Source organism: Gordionus sp. m RMFG-2023, chromosome 1, assembly GCF_954871325.1.
Source record: "Gordionus sp. m RMFG-2023 chromosome 1, tfGorSpeb1-WG-v2, whole genome shotgun sequence".
Taxonomy (NCBI): domain Eukaryota; kingdom Metazoa; phylum Nematomorpha; class Gordioida; order Chordodea; family Parachordodidae; genus Gordionus; species Gordionus sp. m RMFG-2023.
The window spans coordinates 86,340,463-86,361,703 of record NC_088775.1 but is presented as its reverse complement, the minus strand read 5'-3'; the positions used below and the strand labels follow the sequence as shown (position 1 = coordinate 86,361,703).

At 25.0% G+C, this 21,241-nt stretch overlaps 1 protein-coding gene across 1 annotated transcript; it reads right to left on the bottom strand.

Moving 5' to 3' along the window:
• Positions 1 to 2,637: 2,637 nt before the first annotated feature.
• Positions 2,638 to 6,386, bottom strand: LOC135930870 (3-hydroxyacyl-CoA dehydrogenase type-2-like). The gene is made up of 6 exons (XM_065467667.1): positions 6,344 to 6,386; positions 6,136 to 6,303; positions 5,930 to 6,094; positions 3,045 to 3,270; positions 2,744 to 3,002; positions 2,638 to 2,689 (listed from the first exon to the last, which is right to left on the bottom strand). The coding sequence occupies exons 1-6, from the start codon at positions 6,359 to 6,361 to the stop codon at positions 2,638 to 2,640; spliced, it is 888 nt and encodes a 295-aa protein (XP_065323739.1). The 5' UTR covers positions 6,362 to 6,386.
• Between the last annotated feature and the right edge of the window lie 14,855 nt (positions 6,387 to 21,241).

Below are 21,241 nucleotides of genomic sequence, written 5' to 3'. Positions count from 1 at the left end.
ATATATATATAATGAAAATTATACGAAAAATAATTTATTATAAGGTAAGATTTTCTTATAATAATTTTTTTTTTCGATATATAATTTTATAAATAAAATAATAAGAAAACAATAAATTATAAGTTAAGACATTTTTGAAAAAAATTTTTTTTTTTATTTATAAAAATACAAATAATTTTTAATATAACCCTCCAACATCAATAAGGACATTTTAAAATAGACAGAGGACGAAATAAATATGTGGATATTCCTGATGTGTATAAATTCGTACCAGTTGTTACAACAACCTTAACATCCTTTGGCAGGCTCTCAACCTAATTAAAAAGATTGGCAGAGCCTTAAAGAACTAAATCGGGTAACCCAAAAGAAGACGTCTACTTACGTCAACGCATAGGAATTCCGATTATAAAATCTAATTTCACATGCTTCATGGGTTCATTCCCCCGAGGAGCCCGATTAATCTAGATTTTCTTCTTCTTCCCTTAATTATTTAGAATTTTTTTTCTTCCTCCTCTTTTTTCCCATATAATCATTTGCATTAATTATAAATGTAATAAGTTATATATAATTATAATAATTTTGTGATTAATTTAATCCATTACAAATGTATATTTAGAACCATTTAGTTTTGTTTAAATTAAATATAATGTAATTATTTATGATATTTATTTACGAATAGATTACAACTCATTTGTATTAATTTATATTTTTTTAAATACAGTACAAGAATTATTAAAAACTTTTATATATCACATAAAATTTAATTATTTATAAAATATATAAACTTAAAATACTTTAAAATTGTATTCAACAATTAAAATATAAAAATCAAAAAATAATTGTAATTACTAGCACATTAACAAAAATGACAATTTCGAACACAAATAATTAAAATATTGGAAAATGCAAAATATTTAAGAGCGAATATAATATTGTTTAAAAAATACTTTATAGCTATATAAACCAGTATAATTTTTAAATAAAAAATCCCCTTAATCATCAGTAGAGATTGAATCGATAAAACAAACAAAATTAGCTTTAAGAATGGCAAATGCACTCCTCAGCCTTAAGTAAAAGTCTTCACGAGGCTCCCCAGAATTTTTCATGATCTGGCAGTCAAATTTTATTTATTTATTTAACAATTGATTTTTAAAATTTTGATCAGATAAACAAGAGCGCTTGATACTAAACGCAGCTTTCGCCATAATAATAAACACATGTTCAATTGGCGCGGAGGATAGAAGGTTGTATTGTATTTTATAAATAAAGTTTTTAATTTGAGGGGCTTTATTAACTTAAAGAATAATCTAAATTTTGAAAAAGCTTATTTTATCTTCAAAGGAATCTTCATTCTATCTACCAAAAAATAATCTGCATGTGTGTTGTATTTTAAAGGAATCAAGTCTGCTTTTTCTTTGTTGAGATCTTTTCTCTAACAGGAAATAAGTTCAAGCTTCCTTCCTTTTTTGACATTTAATTTTACCAGGACCAATCTGATTTAAATAGCGGGTAAACTATTGCTGACAATATATATTTATCTTTATAGATGTATTCGCATCTATTGAAATAAGATATTATAAATTGTAAACAATATTTCAACAGTATATCTTTTATCTGTGTCTTGCAGGATTGCATTAATAAGTGGCTTATTAAATTATTTAAAACCATTTTTCTTAAATATTATGTTATCGTGGGATGAATACATTTTTCTTCTCTCTCTCTAAAATCGACATAGGAACAGGTTTATTAACTTATAAAATCATATATATTATAAATATTTATCTATGAAAGTCTTGTCATTATCTGAAAATCTTTGTAATTTTTATATTCGTAAAATTTATGACCATCTTAATTAGAAATCTATTAATTTCAAGGAGTTATAGAAAGAGTTCCATCAGATATCTTCCCATTTTTCCTTAAAAATGGCTGCACAGTTTGGAGGAATCCCATGGTTATTCCACAATTGAGGCTAAAATATTTGAGTTGGGACACAATTTACACTTATAAAGTGTAAAGTTTGTACCCATAGTTTTCTTTATTGGTGTATAAAATGTTTCATATTGGAGTCAAGGCAGGCTCACCTCATCTTCATCTGAAAATGGCGACAATAATATTGTTTATAAAATAAATTATAAGATTAGAGAATAAGAATATAAATTAAAATACATTGATTGATTCATTAATAAGATTAAAATTCTTGATTGAAAATTTAAGGTGGTTCATGTGTATTTAAAACTCTGCTTCAATTATTTATAAAATTTAAAATAAAAAAAGTAATTTTATAAATATTTTTTAAGAAAAATTTAAAGTAACGAGTAACGTTTTGTGTTATCGTTACTCAGAAAAAAATTAATCAAAATGATATTTTTTGTAAGGCTCGTTTAAAACGCGTTATCTTCAGGCGTTGCGCTATTTAACGCAAAGTTATTACAAAATAAAATCCTTAAATAGGTATAAATATGAAGCGTTATGTTGATAACGCTTAGATAAAATTTGAAAAACATGTTGCGATGCATGATAAGAAAAAATATGTGGTACGATTATCAAAATAATAGGGAATTCATATCTCTATTTTAGCAATAGTTTTTAAAACTAAAATCAGCTGCAATAACGCTGCGTTAAATAACGCGTTTACTATCAATTTATGGTTTGCCATCTTTGCCTTAGAACGCTCCGAGATGCCTTTAGTCTAATAATATAAAAAGCATATATAGGTAAATTGATAATGTTGTAAAAGTATAACTTTGACGGGTAACTAAGATATAAACCTGGTGCTATAGTACACACTCTGATTCCATTATCGCTAAAATCTCTGGCTAAAGGTATGGTCATTCCAGCTACCGCTGCTTTGCTGGCTGCAAATGCTACTTGTCCACTTTGGCCATTATAATCAAGGGCGGCAGAGGCAGATGTCATTATAACTACGCCCTTTTCTTCTACTATTTTGGCATCAGTATTTTCCATTTTTTCCGTATTTGTCTCTTTAGCTTCGTGATGAATGCCTATATATAAATCGAAGTTAATTAAATAAAAAATTTGAATACCGTTATCCGAAATTTGTTGACTAAAATGTCGGTTTATATTTGTCATAAGATTAGAACTGGGCTGAGGTTTTTTGTTGTAATTTTGTTTATAAATTATTTGCGGATTGATGGGTTGAAAATCTTTAGATGCATTATTAGTGTGTGATAAGTTAATACTCTGAGATTTATTTTGAGCCATTAGCCCTACAGCTAACCTAGTCACGTTAAATGTTCCGAGGGTATTTACCTAATTTATTCCAAAAAAAATCATATTAAATGTAAATTATATCAATAAAATAAATTATTTATATAAGATTAATATGAATATATTTAAATATAATTTATATTAGATAAAAAAATTTCTAAAATTGGAATACTTGACATTCTTGATGACATAAATTAAATTTTAAATTGAGACAATTAATCTTAGAGTATGATTTTCATTTTTTTGAGACACGTTAATAATATTTTTTTTAAAAAAAACATGAAATTTTAATTTTAAAGAATAATTTGATTATAAAAACTTTTAAAAAAAGGGTCAAGTTTTAACATTAATTTGCTATGTAATAACTTTTTTTTAAAATTATATTCAATCAACCCAATCATTGCAAAATTTAATTATAAATTCTCATAAATATTTGATTGATTATGATCAAACATAGAAGATCAATTTTCTTGTGAAAGATATTATCATAAAGTTTCTTAATTTGGATTACGAAACCATAGTGAACAAATAAATGAGACAATTTGCAAAATGGTATTTATGACAACCTAACTATATATTTGTGTGTTCAGTGTTGTTACTTGTGACACCTTATCAATTATTATACTAATTAAAATTATTTTTTTGCTATATCTTTTTATATTTTTATGAAACATAGAGTTTTGAAAAAATAAATAAATTATAACATTTAAATTGTTTAACAATACCCAGAGACCTGCAGGCCCGGCCCTAAACCCGGCCCAGCCCGTATTTTAAATGTTTTAAATATACCCGGGCCGGGCCTAAAAAATTTTTTTTAAACATATCCGGGCCGGGCCTAAGATTGTTAAACCCGGGCCGGGCCTTAATATTTTTTATAAAAATTTTTACATTATGAGTTAATGGTTATAAAATTATATTATATTATAGTTATGATTAATATAATATTGGGTGATGGTTAACACTACCTAACACCCACAGATCGCTCTAATTATTAATTTCCTGCAAATTTATTCAAAGTATTCATATATTTTTTTATAATTCATATCTAAATTTTTACAACATATTTTACCAAAACAATCAAATAAAGGAATATTTTAAATACGCCCCAATATTCAAGTATTATTAATATATTTTTTTATAATTCATATCTAAATTTTTAGAATATATTTTACCAAAACAATCAAATAAAGGAATATCACTTCTTGAAGTTTGTAATACCTTTCATAGCGAAAAAGGAGAAATAAAATTGATTTTACTTAATATAAAGCATTTTTTAATTGAAAAATTTGTTTTACACAAGTATCATTTTATTTCTCTTTTTCTCTGTCCCAAATTCAAGCAATTACGTATGTTGTCAGGGACAGATCGCAAGATGATGGAAAACTATATAAAAGATTATATTAAATTACAAGAGGCTCAGGAAGTAAATAAAATACCATCGACCAGTCAAATTACGACTGTTGTTAAACAAACTGAATCGTTTTATGACAAATGGGGCGATGGTAATTCTGGTAATATGTCAATACCCGATGATGAATATTATAATTACATAAATAAAAAAATAGATGAAACATTTAAGGTGGATAATTTGTTAGAGTGGTGGGCGGCTCATCAAAGCGAATTTCCAATTTTAGCAAAATTGGCAAAACGGGTATTGGCAATTCCTGCTTCAAGTGCAAGCTGTGAGCGGAATTTTTCCACTACATAATTTTAAAAAATTCCGAGCCGGGCCTGAAATTTTTTTTAAAAAAAATATCCGGGCCGGGCCTTATATTTTTAAATCTGGGCCGGGCCGTAAAAATTTTTTTTAAAAAATACCTGGGCCGGGCCTAAAAAATTTACAACCGAGCTAGGCCGGGCCATGCAAATGATACCTCTGCAGGTCTCTGACAATACCTTTAAACATAAGTATAGATAAATGATATAAAAATATTATTTAAAAAATTTGAAGAATATTATTTTTCTTTGAAAGTTATTTACTTTTAATTTTTTTTGGGTATAAACAGTAATCTTATGTCGTTTGTGTATTGTTTTCACACCATGTTCAAAAATATCACATATTGCAAATTTGCGAATCAAAAATAATAATTTTTTTATAATATATATATATATATATATATAATTAAGCATTTAAATGTGAACATGATAATTAAGTATGGTAATAAAAATATTTTATAAGCCATGGTCAAAGAAAGCTTTAAATGTAACTTATTTTTTAATTGAGAGATTTGGGAGATAAAATTAACAATTTAAATATTTTTTCATATAGTTAAAACAGTGGTTCTTAAATATATAGCTTAAATTATTAGACAAATAATGTGGAAATAAAAAATTCTTTATAATATAAATGTGTTAAAATTTTGAAATCATCCTGAAATAAGTATTAAAACTCAAAATGATATCCAATGTGATAAAAATGTTCAAGTTGAAAATTTAATCTCAAAAATTAAAACCCCAGCAAAGTATTTGACAAAATTTATAAAAAGTATAAAACAAACCAGTAAATATAAATAAATATACAAAATATTGTATATTTTCCAATATATTCAAAGTTAATAAAAATAAAACATGTGTCAATCATAAAAATAAATAAATAATATATTAAGTTATTGAATATCAAAAACAATATAAGATTAAATTAAATATCCTTTAAATACAACAAAAATGAGTTAATAATTATATTATAATTAGAAAATCTTACCATTAAAACTTTTTCAAAATCTTCTAAACTATGAGCCACATTTTTATGGAAATTATATGTTTTGTATGCAACTGAAATTCCAGCACAATTAATTAATGCATTTAATTGATTAAACTCCTTTTTAATTAAATCAAGAGTTTGATTAATATCATCTACATTTCTAACCTATAATAAAATATTTACAAGTTTTTATTATAAGTTATAACATCTCCTGGAGCAAATAAACAATTTTTTCCTAGTTCACTTGCAACTTGTTTTCCTTTAGATGTGGGTAAATCAAATATTACTACACCTTTACAGCCTTGTTTTATTAAATACTCTGCAGTTGATTTTCCCAAGCCTGAACTACCGCCTGTTATTAGAGCTACAACATTCTAAAAAAATAAATAAGAAAGTATATATTATAAGGAAGACCTTTAAATTTGAAAGCATGTTTTTTTTTTAAATAAGAGCCGATCTTACAAGGGATTTTGATAAAAATAAATTTACCAGTCGTCGACAAATAATCATCTAAAAAGTTTAAATTTGATTTGGTCAGACGAAAGATTGGAGATAGCTATCAAACAATTTGTAATTTTCTAGCCTCTCTTCCCATTCACAAGGCCTATTTCTTAATATAAAAAATCTACTTTAACATCCCTAAATCTCAATACCTTATAATATGTTGCTATTCTCAAATTTATCGTTAACATATAATAAACTTGTTGAAAATAATAGATATATAGATAAAATTGACTGTCGATGTTTTATGACCTCTCATATCTTCAAGTCTTATTATTAACTTCCAAAGGAATCATGCATTTACGATTTTTTGATCTCGTCTGTGCTTGCAAGAATTTCTATCCTTCATGCCTATTCCACTTCTCTATTTTTGTAATTATAAAAACTAATAGATTAAAAAAACTCTTATAAAATTTATCAGATAATATTGGGAGTATTGCCGCTGATGGCAAATAATTTGCTATGATAGTCTTTTGATCTTTTTATTCTTTAAAAATAAAGGAATAACATAAAAATTTACTAATTATAAAAGTAAATGGTCTTTACAATTTCTTTAACCGTAATAAATATAATTAATCTGATCGAAATCAATATATATATATCTGTTAAAATAAATCATTTTATCAAATACAATAAAATGGAAACTACAACATCTATGCTATTTGTTATCTATTATCTCTATGACGGATCACATATTTACCTGACACTCCTCTCCACACTTTAACCAAACTAATAGTTCATGATTATAGGCACCATTGATTATCTTTGCACTAATCTAATTTCATTATTATTTGGCTGTTCTGAAAAAGGATTCCGAACATTAAAATGTCTTTGGTAGAAACTCAATAGCAAGGAATTCAGATTTTTGCTTTACTTTTGAACATTAATTCAAACATGTAACATAAATTTAGAAAATGCCATAAACTTACCGATTCGTAAACATTACCTTCAATGAATCAAAATTGGGTTTCAGCTTTTCAGGCACAATCTATAGCTTATAAAGTTAGCTTTAGGTTCTTCTTGATAACCTCCCAAAATAGAACTCTCTAATATATTCAAGATAAAGAATGGAGTCACTAGGCTATACTGGAAAGATTGAAAGTTCTTATTATTTTTGCATCGACCCGCTGGTTCCATCAAACTTAAACAAATATCTAACAGTCACACAAAGATTGAAATGTGGCAAATACATTTACATACCGAAATATTAATTTGCTCCTGTCATTAGACCACACGCGCAGAACCTCTACCCAAAGCCTAACAAAAAAAACTGGGATCCAAAAGATGTTTTTAACTTTCGTCAAAAATTACAATCCAGCTCATCATATTGAACTATTTATGTCTTGTTAACTCTTTTTTATTTGATTTCTTTTTATTTTATCCCCCCCCCCTTACCCACCTTTTTTCTAAAACTTTTTTTTAAAAAAAAATCAGTTTAAGTTAGCAATACGCGAAAATAGTGCATTTATATTATATAGCATCCTATACACATATAAACAAAAAAATTAAAATTTTTATTATATTATGTTAAATTTGAGGATATTTATGTTTTTGTTTGTTTCATTAATCTAATATATTAGTCATTTCTTTATTCTATTCTATTATATTATAAAATAAATTATTAGTGAATTACTTTCTAAATGAACACCTTAATGTGTATAAATTCATTCAATTTATATGGAATATTCTAGGTCAAATTCCCAGAGGTCATAACATCCATTTAAATCACAAAATGGTAAATTTGATAAATTATTTAACAATGAAAAAATAACAATTTACCTTAAGAATTTAAAGTAAAATAAAAGAGAAAGTACCTATATGATCCTTTGGGGAATAATATAATAAAATTGAAACAAATAAATACTTAAATGCAACAAATAGGAAGAAAGTATATCATTGGATAAAACAGATTCTTAACATATTACATTCTTAGATTTGTTATATTTAAAATATAATAATGGTGCACAGTACTAATAGATGTTGAATGATGAATAACTTTTTAATATATGTGTTGAAATTGAATTTATATTCACTTTTATTATTTGATTATCATTTATCATAATAATAAAATTTAAATTATGATTAATAATAAATGATAATCAAATAATAAAAATGGATATAAATTCAATTTCAACATGGAGGCCAATCTATGTCCGAACTCTGCGTAAGTATTATCTCAAAATTTGATCTTGATTTTGTAATGTACATTTATTCTATTTCACGCCTTTATCGATTATAATTCTCTTAGATGGATGCTTTAAACAATTTAAAATATATGACTGAATTTGTCAAGCTGGATTCCCCAAATTTAGCAGCGATGACAGCGCCTACATAGGGAAATTGCAGAATTTCTTCAACACCAGCAAGATCTCCAACGGAGAAAAGGCCGCTTTAAGTCTTCCTGATGAAGAATTCAATAATATTGGGGCAAGCACTGAGGAATCGCCCTGCTTGGCAAATTCAAGTTACAGCATCCATCGAAGATCGAGAAAACTATCATTATTTTATGCTGCAACTCAAGGCAAGGAGGAGACGTTCTCGTCTTGGGTCACGCGTGTAGCAATACTCAATAAAGAATGTAAATTTAATGGCTTAAAGAATTATTGAGAAAGTGAGAGTATCTTCGTATTTCAAAGATGTAAGGAAAGCGGAGAGGTCTATGACCGTAGAAGACATTTACAATCCAGGTCTAGAGGAAGACACCGCGGACCCAAGTGGCATCAAAGGCGAGATGAAATTGTTACATTTGGAATCACCTGGTGTACAAGAGGTTAATCACATGGGCAGAGTCAAAAATAGTTACGTAATAACAAAACCCATTCAGGACTCTCACGCACATGGTAAATCTCTGATAGTTCATCAATGACAATCGCCGCGCACAGCATTTCGATGAACGTTACGATTTACGCTGCGACTATTGCCGTGACAAACGATTTGATGAACGTTACGATATACGCTACGACAACAACCGGTCGACTTAACTGACTAAATTGGTCAATAGCCTATCAAATAGGTCGACTTGTCCGACAAAATTAATTGTTTAATTTTACTGGTCGTTCGCAATCGGAAATCGATTTTTCGACCAAAATCTTGACCTGATTGGTGTTTTAGTCGATTAAAATTGTTATCTGTATAAAAATAAAAATTGCTTTATCATGGCTATATGTATTTTGATGTGTAGGTAACGGAATTAACTTAAATAACTTATTTATAATTTTAAAATTAATGAAATTTAAATATAAGAAGGGTCTAAAAGATTCTTGCATGTAATACGAGTTAATATAAAACTGAATTGGCATCGTATCTTATATTTCAACAAATATAAAATCGAAAATACAATTTAATTATTTACCCGCAAGTCGAATAACAATGTGAAATTTTGTATAATTTTGTTAGCTAATCTAATGACATATAATATTATTATATGTCCTTGAGCTAATCTGAATTTTTTTATATAAAAAACAAAATATTTTTTCAAATGTATTTTTTTTAGAAAAATATAAGAAAAACTTCTATAAATAGATAAATTCTAAACAAGACCATAAATGTATTTTTATTTATTTGAAAAAGCCACCAATTTTTTATTATAAATGGAAATATAAAAATATAAACATACATCTTTATTTGAATTTTTTTAAATTAATAATTTATACATATAATTAATGCAGTCCAGACTGCTAAATTTTCCATTTACAATTTTTAATGTATATTTTTTTATATCATAATGTCATAGAGTAACAAAATATGAAAGATTTCTTTTTAAATTATAAGAAATTATTACACTGAAGTAAAAATAACTAAATATTGCTAATATTTATTTCTTAGTACTATTGATTCTAAATTATTATTTTTTATATGATTAAAATTTGAAAAAATATATAGAGGGCTTATTTTAAAAAATGAATTTCTTGTTTTATAACTATGGTTATAGTTAGATATAACATTTAAAAAGAAGAAAACATTTTGTTAAACATTTTTATTTTAAAAATTTTATAATTAATTTCTAGATATATGATGAAATTAAAATAAAAGATAAATATATTTAACAAAGCATGTTTCTTCATATTTTGCTAAATTTTAAATTATATTTTCAAATTATATTAGCTTTAATTATTTATCTGCTTTGAAGACCTAGAGCAATTTCAAATAATTTGGCTAATAAATCATTCACTCATACCCAAATATTAAAAAATTCATAATACCCCCCAATAACATATTCCAATAATTATGGATAAAAATTAACAGCAAACAAAAGCTAATTTATTTTATTTCAATTAAGATTCATACTATGAAATAAAGTTCCTTTTATTAGCTAGAAGTTGATACCCAAATAGAAATAAATAGAAATATTTAGCCCCACCTCCATATTCCCTTACACCTGTCTCTCCCCATGACTCTAGATTGATGGTTAATTTTTTTCAATTTAACTCAAAAAATCTTTTTATTAGCTTATATTTTAATACAGATTAAGTTATAGAACCTAGAAATCTTTTTATTAAAAGATTTTACACATCGACTCTTATGATGACAAAAATATTCGGAATCCAAAAATTTTCAGTTGAGATCGGAATCTATCATACTTTCGATCCGCATCTCAATCATTAGTGCTCGGACCTTTTATTAGCAGAGGCATCCCCGAGGAAGTTTCTGGCTGGTACTAGTTGGTTGCCTATGTGTTAGGTATCTTAGAAACCATGTATTTGGATTCCTTGATTCGTCCTGCCTCTTATTAGTTGGCTCTGGAGGGTATCGGGCCTGCCCATTATACTCCCGCCAGTCTGAACAATGGTCGGTAAGGATAGGGGCGGGGTTTCGAAAAGGCTTATTATTTTTCTTAATACTGGCTGCAAGAACGTTGGTAAATATTGAAATCGACTTTTATTTAACTTAAATATCGCTAAAAGTTTGAAAGGTAGAATTTCGTTTTTTAAATTTCCTAATCTCCTGATGAGGCCAATTAATAATACAATTAGTTTAATTTTGTAAAATAGAAATAAAATTATATTTCAAAAAAGTAAAACATCATAATCTAGGTCACCTATTATAAAATAAATATTTAAAAATCAAATAAAACAAAATTTCGTCAGTTTTAAGATTTAGTAAAATTTATTATATATAATCTCGAATAACATTTGGATGTTTTAAATTATTTAATTATTTAGCTAAAAATTATAAATAGCTGACTGCCCTTTTAGAATATATTAAAATCGAACCTAGGTCTTATATTTATGATTAATTATCGTTTTTATTAATAAATTGAATATAAAAAAAATATAGTATTTATTAGATTTTGCCAAGAAAATATAACTTATAATCGCGACACAATAACGAGCGATTTCATATTTTTGTGGCATTTCAATATCATTCAAAATACTCTTTATGTATCTCACCTATATTCCATGCTGCATTTATATGTAAGTAATTATAAAATTATATGGGAATTTTTAGAATATATGAAATATAAGATATTATATTAATTTATCATGGTAAATTTTTTGGAGTTATATTTTAACAATATATTCAATATGAGCCTAAGATATTTAGTGATTAAATAAAGCATAATTTACAAGTTTATATCGTAGATACTATTTCATGTTTAGTAATTATTTAGTTTTCTGATAGAAATTCCGGTGTTTTTTAACTTTGCTATTAAAATTTATTCAAATTTGAACCAAAAGTTGAGAAAATTGGGAGAACAAGCTAAAATACCTAACCTCATTAACATTCTATAATATAAAAAACAAACAATTCTCAAGAATCTGAGGGCTGTTCAGCCTATTTCCTTAATGCTTCATTTAAAATGTCATCAAAATAAAAGATAGAAGATGCAATTTTAACGTATTGCGTGCTATGCAGCGTTAAAGAAATAGACCAGAACTAATAGAAATTTGAATAAATTTAAATTGAAGTGGACTAAAATTTTGTTATGTTCTAATTTATAAAAAAAGAGGATTGTTTTCTGCTGCTAAAAATTTTTTCTGGTTTTTCGATTCTTGGATTTTATTCGATTTCAAAAATTTTCAGGTTCTTGTTCTTAGGGTTTCCAAGTTTTGTTTCCTAGTATTCCATTTTTTGGTTCCGAAAATACCAGTTCTTGCTCAATTCAAACTCTGTTAAAATATGGGAAAAAAAATTTAAATTTAAACAATAAAAAAAACTTCTAAGAACCGAGATTTATAAAACTTTTGTTGAAACAGGACCTGGTAAATCCCATTTTTCGTAAAATTTTTATAAGCCACCCCGGGAATAAAATATTTGATGTATTTATTTTGAATTTTAAGATAATGAGCTTTATTTGACATGAGGAAAAAATTTGATATAGATATTAAAATCTAATGGCTAGGAAAATTTTAACAAAAAATTATACTATTTCAGGCAGACTTTTCGTAAATTTCTAATGGGTCGGGGGTGCTGGGCTAAAAATTTAACATACCAGGTTAGGTAACTTTTTCATAAATTCTTAACGGGCGATTCTGGTCGGACTTTTCAGACAACTAGCTTCTACTGAAAAATGTAATGCTATAAACATTTCTAAAATAAATCGAACGCGTTGGCGTTCATCCTTCTCTTATAAAAATTAAATGCATTCGCATTCAACGATAACCTTCAAACAATGTCGCGTTCATCTTTCCAAACTTTATAAAAAAATTATTATTTTAAAAACTTTCATTTAATATAAATAAATGCCTCAATATTTTATAACACAAATTAGCCATGTTTAAAATTAATAGTTTTATTAGGATATATATATGAATATATTACAATATATTGTAGTAAATAAAAAATATTTAATTTATAAAAAGTTTTTCTTATTAATAATAATTGTATTTAAAATCTTCATCTGATAGACAGGAACGCTTGGCAGTTAATACGGCAGACACTAAATGCACATTCTATTAGGGAAGATGAGGGGATTGCAGTTGTTACTTAATAAATAACTCTAGCATGGATATTTATTAAAAACATTTATCGTTTTATCCTTTGCTTCAAAAAATTCTATGAAATACAACTATCCAAAAATGAATTACTATCGAGCTAATAATTATACCTAAGTTATATAAAATAATAAGTATTAAAAACATTTAAGGATATAATTAGTTCCTTGAATATAGGATGATGTAAAGTATTTAATAAATTTGGGCTATAGTTATGTTAATTCATCTGATTCTAAATTTAATTTTTTTTATATGATATTCCTAGTTCTAAATAAGAAAATATAAATAACATTTGATAAATAAAATATATGATAAAAGAAAAGCTACATTCTTTTTCCAGATCGGCTTCAAAAATCAATTTTTTGCAGCCACATTGGCAAAATGGCTGTTTGGCCTTATGGCCAGTCCACTCCTAAATTTCAAAACTAATCCACAATAAATAAAATAGGGGGTTGACAGATGCCCACATACCTAACTATGAGCCAAATAAAATAATCTATTACTACAAAATGTTTTACATAAGTTTTAAAAGAACAACTTAAGTTAAAGTGGTAAGTATGGACGATTGTGAATATCAGTTTCTCAGGTTCAATTTCCATTCACTGGTAAGCAGTAATATGTTAGAACATCTAATTTCAGAGATCCGCTAAGACTAAGAGCCCTTAGAATTTTTATTAAAAAGTTGATTATTTATAAAAATTATTTAAATATCTTTTATAATAAAGGTTTCTTAATTAATAGACATTTTTTTTCAAGGACATAAATTTATTTAAACCGAATAAACTTAATCATTTTAAAAGTACAGTTTTGTTCTAAGACCGATTACACCAGAGGATTAACCTTCACTAATTATAATCATATAATATATTTTAATAATATTTTGATTTGTAGTATTTTTAAATATTTTTTGAATAACGATATTAGTTATCTATGGTCTTATTGTAGTCAAAGTTTTAAATCTATTTTGGTTTTTATTATATCCTAAACAGACTAAAGAAAAAATTTGAAGATAAGTTGAACTTAAAAGATTTTGCCCTATTGCAAATTTTAGCGTACCTTTATATATTTTAGTAATTGAAGTAATTTTTATAATGCGTTGATTTCTAAAAGAAATTGGTATTTACTTTTTTAAAAAATGATATATATATGTGAATTAAATATGACTACCTGTATTAATTTCTAATAACATATGCAAACAATAAATCTAGGAGGTCTCCCTATTGTTGCCAATTATTATTAATAGGACGCATTCTCTAAAAAAAGCTTTACTATTAAAGATTTTTCATTGATTTCTAAATTGCGGCATTCTTTGCAATCCTTTTTAGTATTATCTTAATTGCAAAACATTTTATATTCGATTGTATTTTAATTGATATTCAAGAGTTTGTATTAATAGAATAAATTCAATTGTGGAATTTTACTTGACAAGCTAGAATAGAGAGTTGTCATAAATATTACTATAATTATAATTAATTTTATTGATATTATTTGTTGGGATTAAGTGTTATATTTATAGAGTATCTCTACAAAATCGTCTTATTATTGTTATTTAATTCTATCAAATCGCAGGACATTTATTATGTGATATATTTAATCACTAAAATAAAATTATATTTACAAAATTTGATTGGTCAAATATGCCTACGGTCATTTTCTCAAATTTTATGGTCAATTAACAATCTTGACAACCATAAATTTTCTAATTACCTAAAATTTTGACAAAAATTTTAGTATTATTACTTTATATTACTCAAAATATTAATGTTTTTTAACAAAAAAATAAATTAAGATTTCCATAGGGTTAGACGTGTTACCCCTATAACTGTCGAACACTCAACATTTGATTATGCTGCACTTGCAAAAATCTTCAATATAATATCTACAGGATAGAAAAAATGGAAAGAATAAAATTTTATTTTATTCTTAATTTTTAAACTAAATTTTTTAAATTATCATTTTGGTGTCTATTGTATTTAATTCTAATAATAAAAAATGGGAAAATTCAAATTAATTTAAAAATCAAATTCTTGTCCTAATTTTGAATATGGAATTATTACATAGTATATAAATTTAATTATAAAAAAGCTCTGAATAAAACTTAAATTCACGCAAAAATCATCCGAAAAACTTATCGATTCCCAATGTAACACCTTAAAATTTTTTCTTAAATATTAAAATTTTAGCCTTCATTTAATTTCAAACGCGGACTGTGATATAGGCTATAAAAGTAAAAAATATGTAAACAAATTCATTAAAGTCTTTTTATTTCTAGATATCTCTGAATATAAAAAAATGATTATCTAGATTTAAATATATAGCCTAATTTTTTTAGTGTTAAAATAATTTTAATGTCAAAAACAGGAAATAAATTATAAAAACTTCCAGAAAATATCTATCGGTTTTTTTCTTTAACCCTATCGTCCAATAACTAGAGGATCTTTTTTAGGAGGTTAATCATAGAGCGTATAAAACCTTAGACTATCAATATATTAAACTCCTTTGTCTGAAAGCTCGATTTTTAAGATGAATTCAATAAAAGACATATCAAATTTTACGTATTTATTACTGTAGGAATTAGGTTAGGGTATGGTGGAATTGTGTGGGAAAAGTTAGAATTGAAATGATAGAATTAATCAAGTTGAACGATAACTTTTTTTATTTACAAGGAATTTTGTTAATCTTTAATCATATCGATTTACATAAAATATGGATATATCATTAGACAGTCAAATATTTTCTTTTTAAATCAATTGAACATCAAATAAAATAACATGAAATTAACTCCTCGGACAGTAAAATATATTTAAATATTATATTACACGAGAACTTTTTTTATTTACAAGGAATTTTGTTAATCTTTAATCATATCGATTTATATAAAATATGGTAAATATATCATTAGACAGTCAAATATTTACTTTTTAAATCAATTGAACATCATATAAAATAACATGAAATTAACTCCTCGGACAGTAAAATATTTAAATATTATATTACAATCATGTAACTACATGCACCAATTAAAATAAAAAAAAATTAATTTAAAAAAAAAACTCTAAATATAGCCTAATTTTTTTAAAATACATTTTAATGGGGAAGGAAGTAGATATATTGGGAAAAGAATGAAATAACAATAATTAGTATACTAACAAATCAAAGAAAATGGGTGGGGAAAGGACAATATTGCTATCCATAATAGTTTTTTTTCGTAATTATGCCATTAACATAAAAAGGTATAAATTACATTATATATGGGCTAATTGATATAATACAATAATATTTATGCGATATATTATATTAAAATACTAATCATTGTTATTTAAAAATAATGCTTACTAATGTAAATGTTCAACAGCAAAAAACTAATTAAAAGACTTTTTGACTGTAAAAAAAAGGTGTGATTATAAAATTTTCAATACTAAGCTCTTTGTCTTAAATACCATTCTTCGCGCAGGAACAAAGGAAAAATTTCTTTTTTATATCGTGCCTATCATCAATTTTTCTTTTAATAAGCGTCTCTTCGTCTTCAGTACCATAACAGGCAAGAGAAGGAAGTATACGAGCTTCTTCCCCACCAGATTCCAATAAACTGGTGCCCCAATCCTCCACCATATAGGTATCAGGTTGGGGTGTATCAATTGAAGATAATATAAAATAATATGAAATTAACGCCTCAGACAGTAAAATATAAACAATGTTAATAATCATGTAACTATAATGACCCCCTCTCCTTTCCCACTTTTGGTCCATTATACCCATTCACAGAAGAGAATCCAAGAAAATGCTTCTCTGGACTATTATCTCAGCATATTGTGGCAAAATTTATATTTAAAAATAAAAAGAATCAAAAAGGCTAACTAGTGTAGTAACTTGAAATAATATTTGTAGTATTTTTCAAAGAATAATAGTAATTCGAATATAGTATTCGTAAGAAAACAACTAAAAAAAATTTTTTAATATTTGTTTCAAATTCAACAATATATTAACTAAAAATTATCTATTTTATTTGTTTGTATTCAAATAACTAAAAGGCAAAAATATAGTTAAAAAAAATTAAGAGTCCGTTAATCCTTACAGTTACAGGTTCTTTATAATAATCAAGTGAATCTTTTTATCAATTGATTTCATTACATAATTAAATCCATTTTCAAAGTAGGTGTTCTAAGAAATTAAATTTCTATATGTACATAAAAAAATGGAAATTAACTATTAAATACCAGTCAAATGCCTATTTATTTTAAATACTACTAATGAAAATTAATAACTGCCCAAAAATTTAAAATATCTACCAATTGTTATTTCTACTGCTTATTTAATTAAAATACTACTCATTTTGATTTATTTTACTGTACATTTCACATTAAAAATAATAAACTACGCAAATATATATAAACTTTTTGATGGCTATATATCCTGACTCTCAATTATATCATCAATTATTCTTCCAACTATTCTTTCATTATTTGTATTTATTATGGGAGGGATTTCAAAGAGCAAACATATAACATTTAAAAATTATCTTTTATACATTTTTGCTTTTTTTGTAAGATAATCAGGGTTTGTTATTTCATTATCATTTATATGTATAAAACCTTATATCCATAATTATGAGTAAAAATTTGAAAATGGTAGATATATTTTACCACAAGGAAAACTTGAAATCGAAATTAAATGATCAAATAATTTAGTAGATGAATGTGATAAATAAATATAATTAAATATATATTTAATAAGAAAGAGATAGGAATAAATATTATAAAATATAAATTAATATAAGAAATAATTTTTCAAAAAATATATCCGGCATGTGCATTATTTTGCTTTGGGGGCTGGAAGGGAGGATTTGCCACTCCCGTTGCTTACGCCCCTGATTAAACAAATATATTGATGTAGTAAATGCTTTACATGTCATTGTCAAGATGAGTAGGTAACAGAATTCACTTAAATAATGTATTTATAATTGAAAAAATAATAAAAACTATAAATAGGATTTAGAAAATTTCTGGTAATATAGGAATTAATTTATAATTGAAAAAATAATAAAAACTATAAATAGGATTTAAAAATTTTTGGTAATAGGAATTAATATAAAACTGAATTGATATCGAATCTTATACTTCAACAAATATAAAATCGAGAAAACAATTTAATGATTATTTACCCGTAAGTCGAACATTGTAAAACAATGTGATATTTTGTATAATTTTGTTAGCTATTCCTATTATATGTCATTGAGCTAATATGAATTATTTCTATATAAAAAAATAATATCTCAAATGTATTTTTTTTAAAAAAATATAAGAAAAACTTCTATAAATAGATAAATTCAAAACATGACCATAAATATATTTTTATTTATTCGAAAAAAACATTAATTTTTTATTTTAAAGGAGAAGATAAAAATTTAAATATACATCCTTATTTGAATTTTTTTAAATATAAATGAATAAATTATCCATATTATATATACATTCCAGATTACTAAATTTTCCATTTACAAATTTTAATTAATATTATTTTTATGTCAAAATGTCATTTCATTTAGCCTAGAATTTAAAAAGTAACAAAATATGAAATATTTCTTTTAAATTATAAGAAATTAATACACTGAAGTAAAAACTACTAAATATTGCTTATTTCTTATTACTATTGATATAATTTTCTTTTATATGATTATAAATTTAAAATATATTGAGAGCTTATTTTAAAAATTGAATTTCTTCTTTTATAAGTAAGGTTATAGTTAGATATAACATTTAAAAAGAAAACATTTTGTTAAACAATTTAGAAAATTTAAAAATTATTTTCTAGATATTTGATGATAAATATATTTAATAAATCATGTTTCTTCATATTTACTAACTAAAATTTAAATTATATTTTCAAATTATCATATTATATTAATTGTAATTATTTAATCTTCCTTGTAAACCTAGAGCAATTTTTTACAATTAGGTCAATATTAATAAAAAATCATAATACACCCCCCCCCCCCACCCATCCCAATAATATAATACAATAATTAAGGAAGAAATTAACAGCAAACAAAATTTATTTTATTTCAATTAAAATTTATTCCATGATATAAAGATCCTTTTATAAGCTTGCAGTTGATACCTATATAGAAAAATTATAATAGAAATATTCTCTTCTCCCTCCCTATGACCCTTGAGTGATGTTCGATTTTTTAAAAATTGAACTCAAATAATCTTTTTATTAGCTTTTATTTTATTACAATTAATTTATAGAACCTAGAAATCTATTTATCAAAAAAGAGTTTACCCATCGACTCTAATGGCCACAAAAAAATTAGGAATCCAAAATATTTTTGTTGAGATCAGAATCTATCCCATTCTCATTTTCACATCTCTCTTCCTATTAGGGCTCTTAGCAGAAGCATCCACGAGAAAGTTTTCAGGTGGTCCTAGCTGATTGCCATATACATTACTTATCGGTAAAACCTAGTAAATATTGAAATCGACTTCTATTTAACTTAAATATTGCTAAAATCGACTCTTATTTAACTTAAATAATGATAAAATCGTTTTTCCCCAATCTCATGATGAAGCCAGTTAACAAATTTGTTTAATTTTATAAAATAGAAATAAAATTATTTATCGAAAAAGTAAAACATCTGCTATATAGAGGTCTCCCCTATTATAAAGTAAATATTTCAAAAAGAAATTCCAAAATTATGTCAGTTTTAAGATTTATTAAAATTATTCAGTAATTTATTATATATAATTTCAAACAACATTTTATGTTTTAAATTATTTAATTGTTTAGCTTAGAGTTAAAAATAGTTTGACCTTTAAAAATATATTAAAATTGAAATCTAGGTCTTATATTTATGATTAATTATCCTTTATATTAATAAATTGCATATAAAAAAATAATATTTATTTGATTTTGCCAAATAAATATAACTTCAATCCCGACACAATAACAAGCAATTTCATATTTTTGGGGCATTTCAATTTCATTCATAATATTTTTTGAATATCTAATATTATTTATATTCTCATGAAGCCTTTTCATGTAAATAATTATAAAATTATATGCGAATTATGATGATAAATATATGAAATATAAGATAATATTATTAATTAAGTATTAAATTAATTTTTAAATCATATCTAAATTTTTAAATTTATGATTTAACAATTTCAATATGAGTTCAAATACAATCTGTGATTAAATAATGTAAAATTTACAAGTTTACATTATAGATACTGAACGCATGTTTAGTTATTATTTTTTCTGATGTAAATTTCGGTATTTTTTAATTTATTTATTTTAATAATATATAAACACTATTATAATTTATTCAAATTTGTACCGAAAGTTAAGAAAATTGATCTGATTCTAAATTTAATATATTTAAATAATGATAAAAAAAAAGTTCCGCACTCTTTATTCTTGTTTTCCAGATGGGTCAATCAATTTGCAGCCAGATTAGCAAAATGGCTATTTAATCTTACAGCTAGTCTTCTCCTGAATTTCAGAACTAACACGCAATAAATAAAATAGGGAGTAGACAGCAGCTCACATACCTAACTATGAGCCAAATAGAATATTCTACCACTAAGAAATGTTTTACATAGGATATATTTTTAAAAGCAGATTAAATTTATCTAGCATTTTAAAGAACAATTAAAGTTAAAATGGTAAATACAGGCGATTGTGAATACCAATTTTTCAGGTTCAATTCCCAGTCAGACACTTACTAACAAGTTCTACTGGTAGGAAACAAGTAATATGTTGGAACAACCTAATTTCAGAGATCCACTTAATATAAAGCAGATTATTTAGAAAAATTATTTAAATTACTGAAATACCTTTTAAATTAAAGGTTTCTTAAGCTATTTAATATACA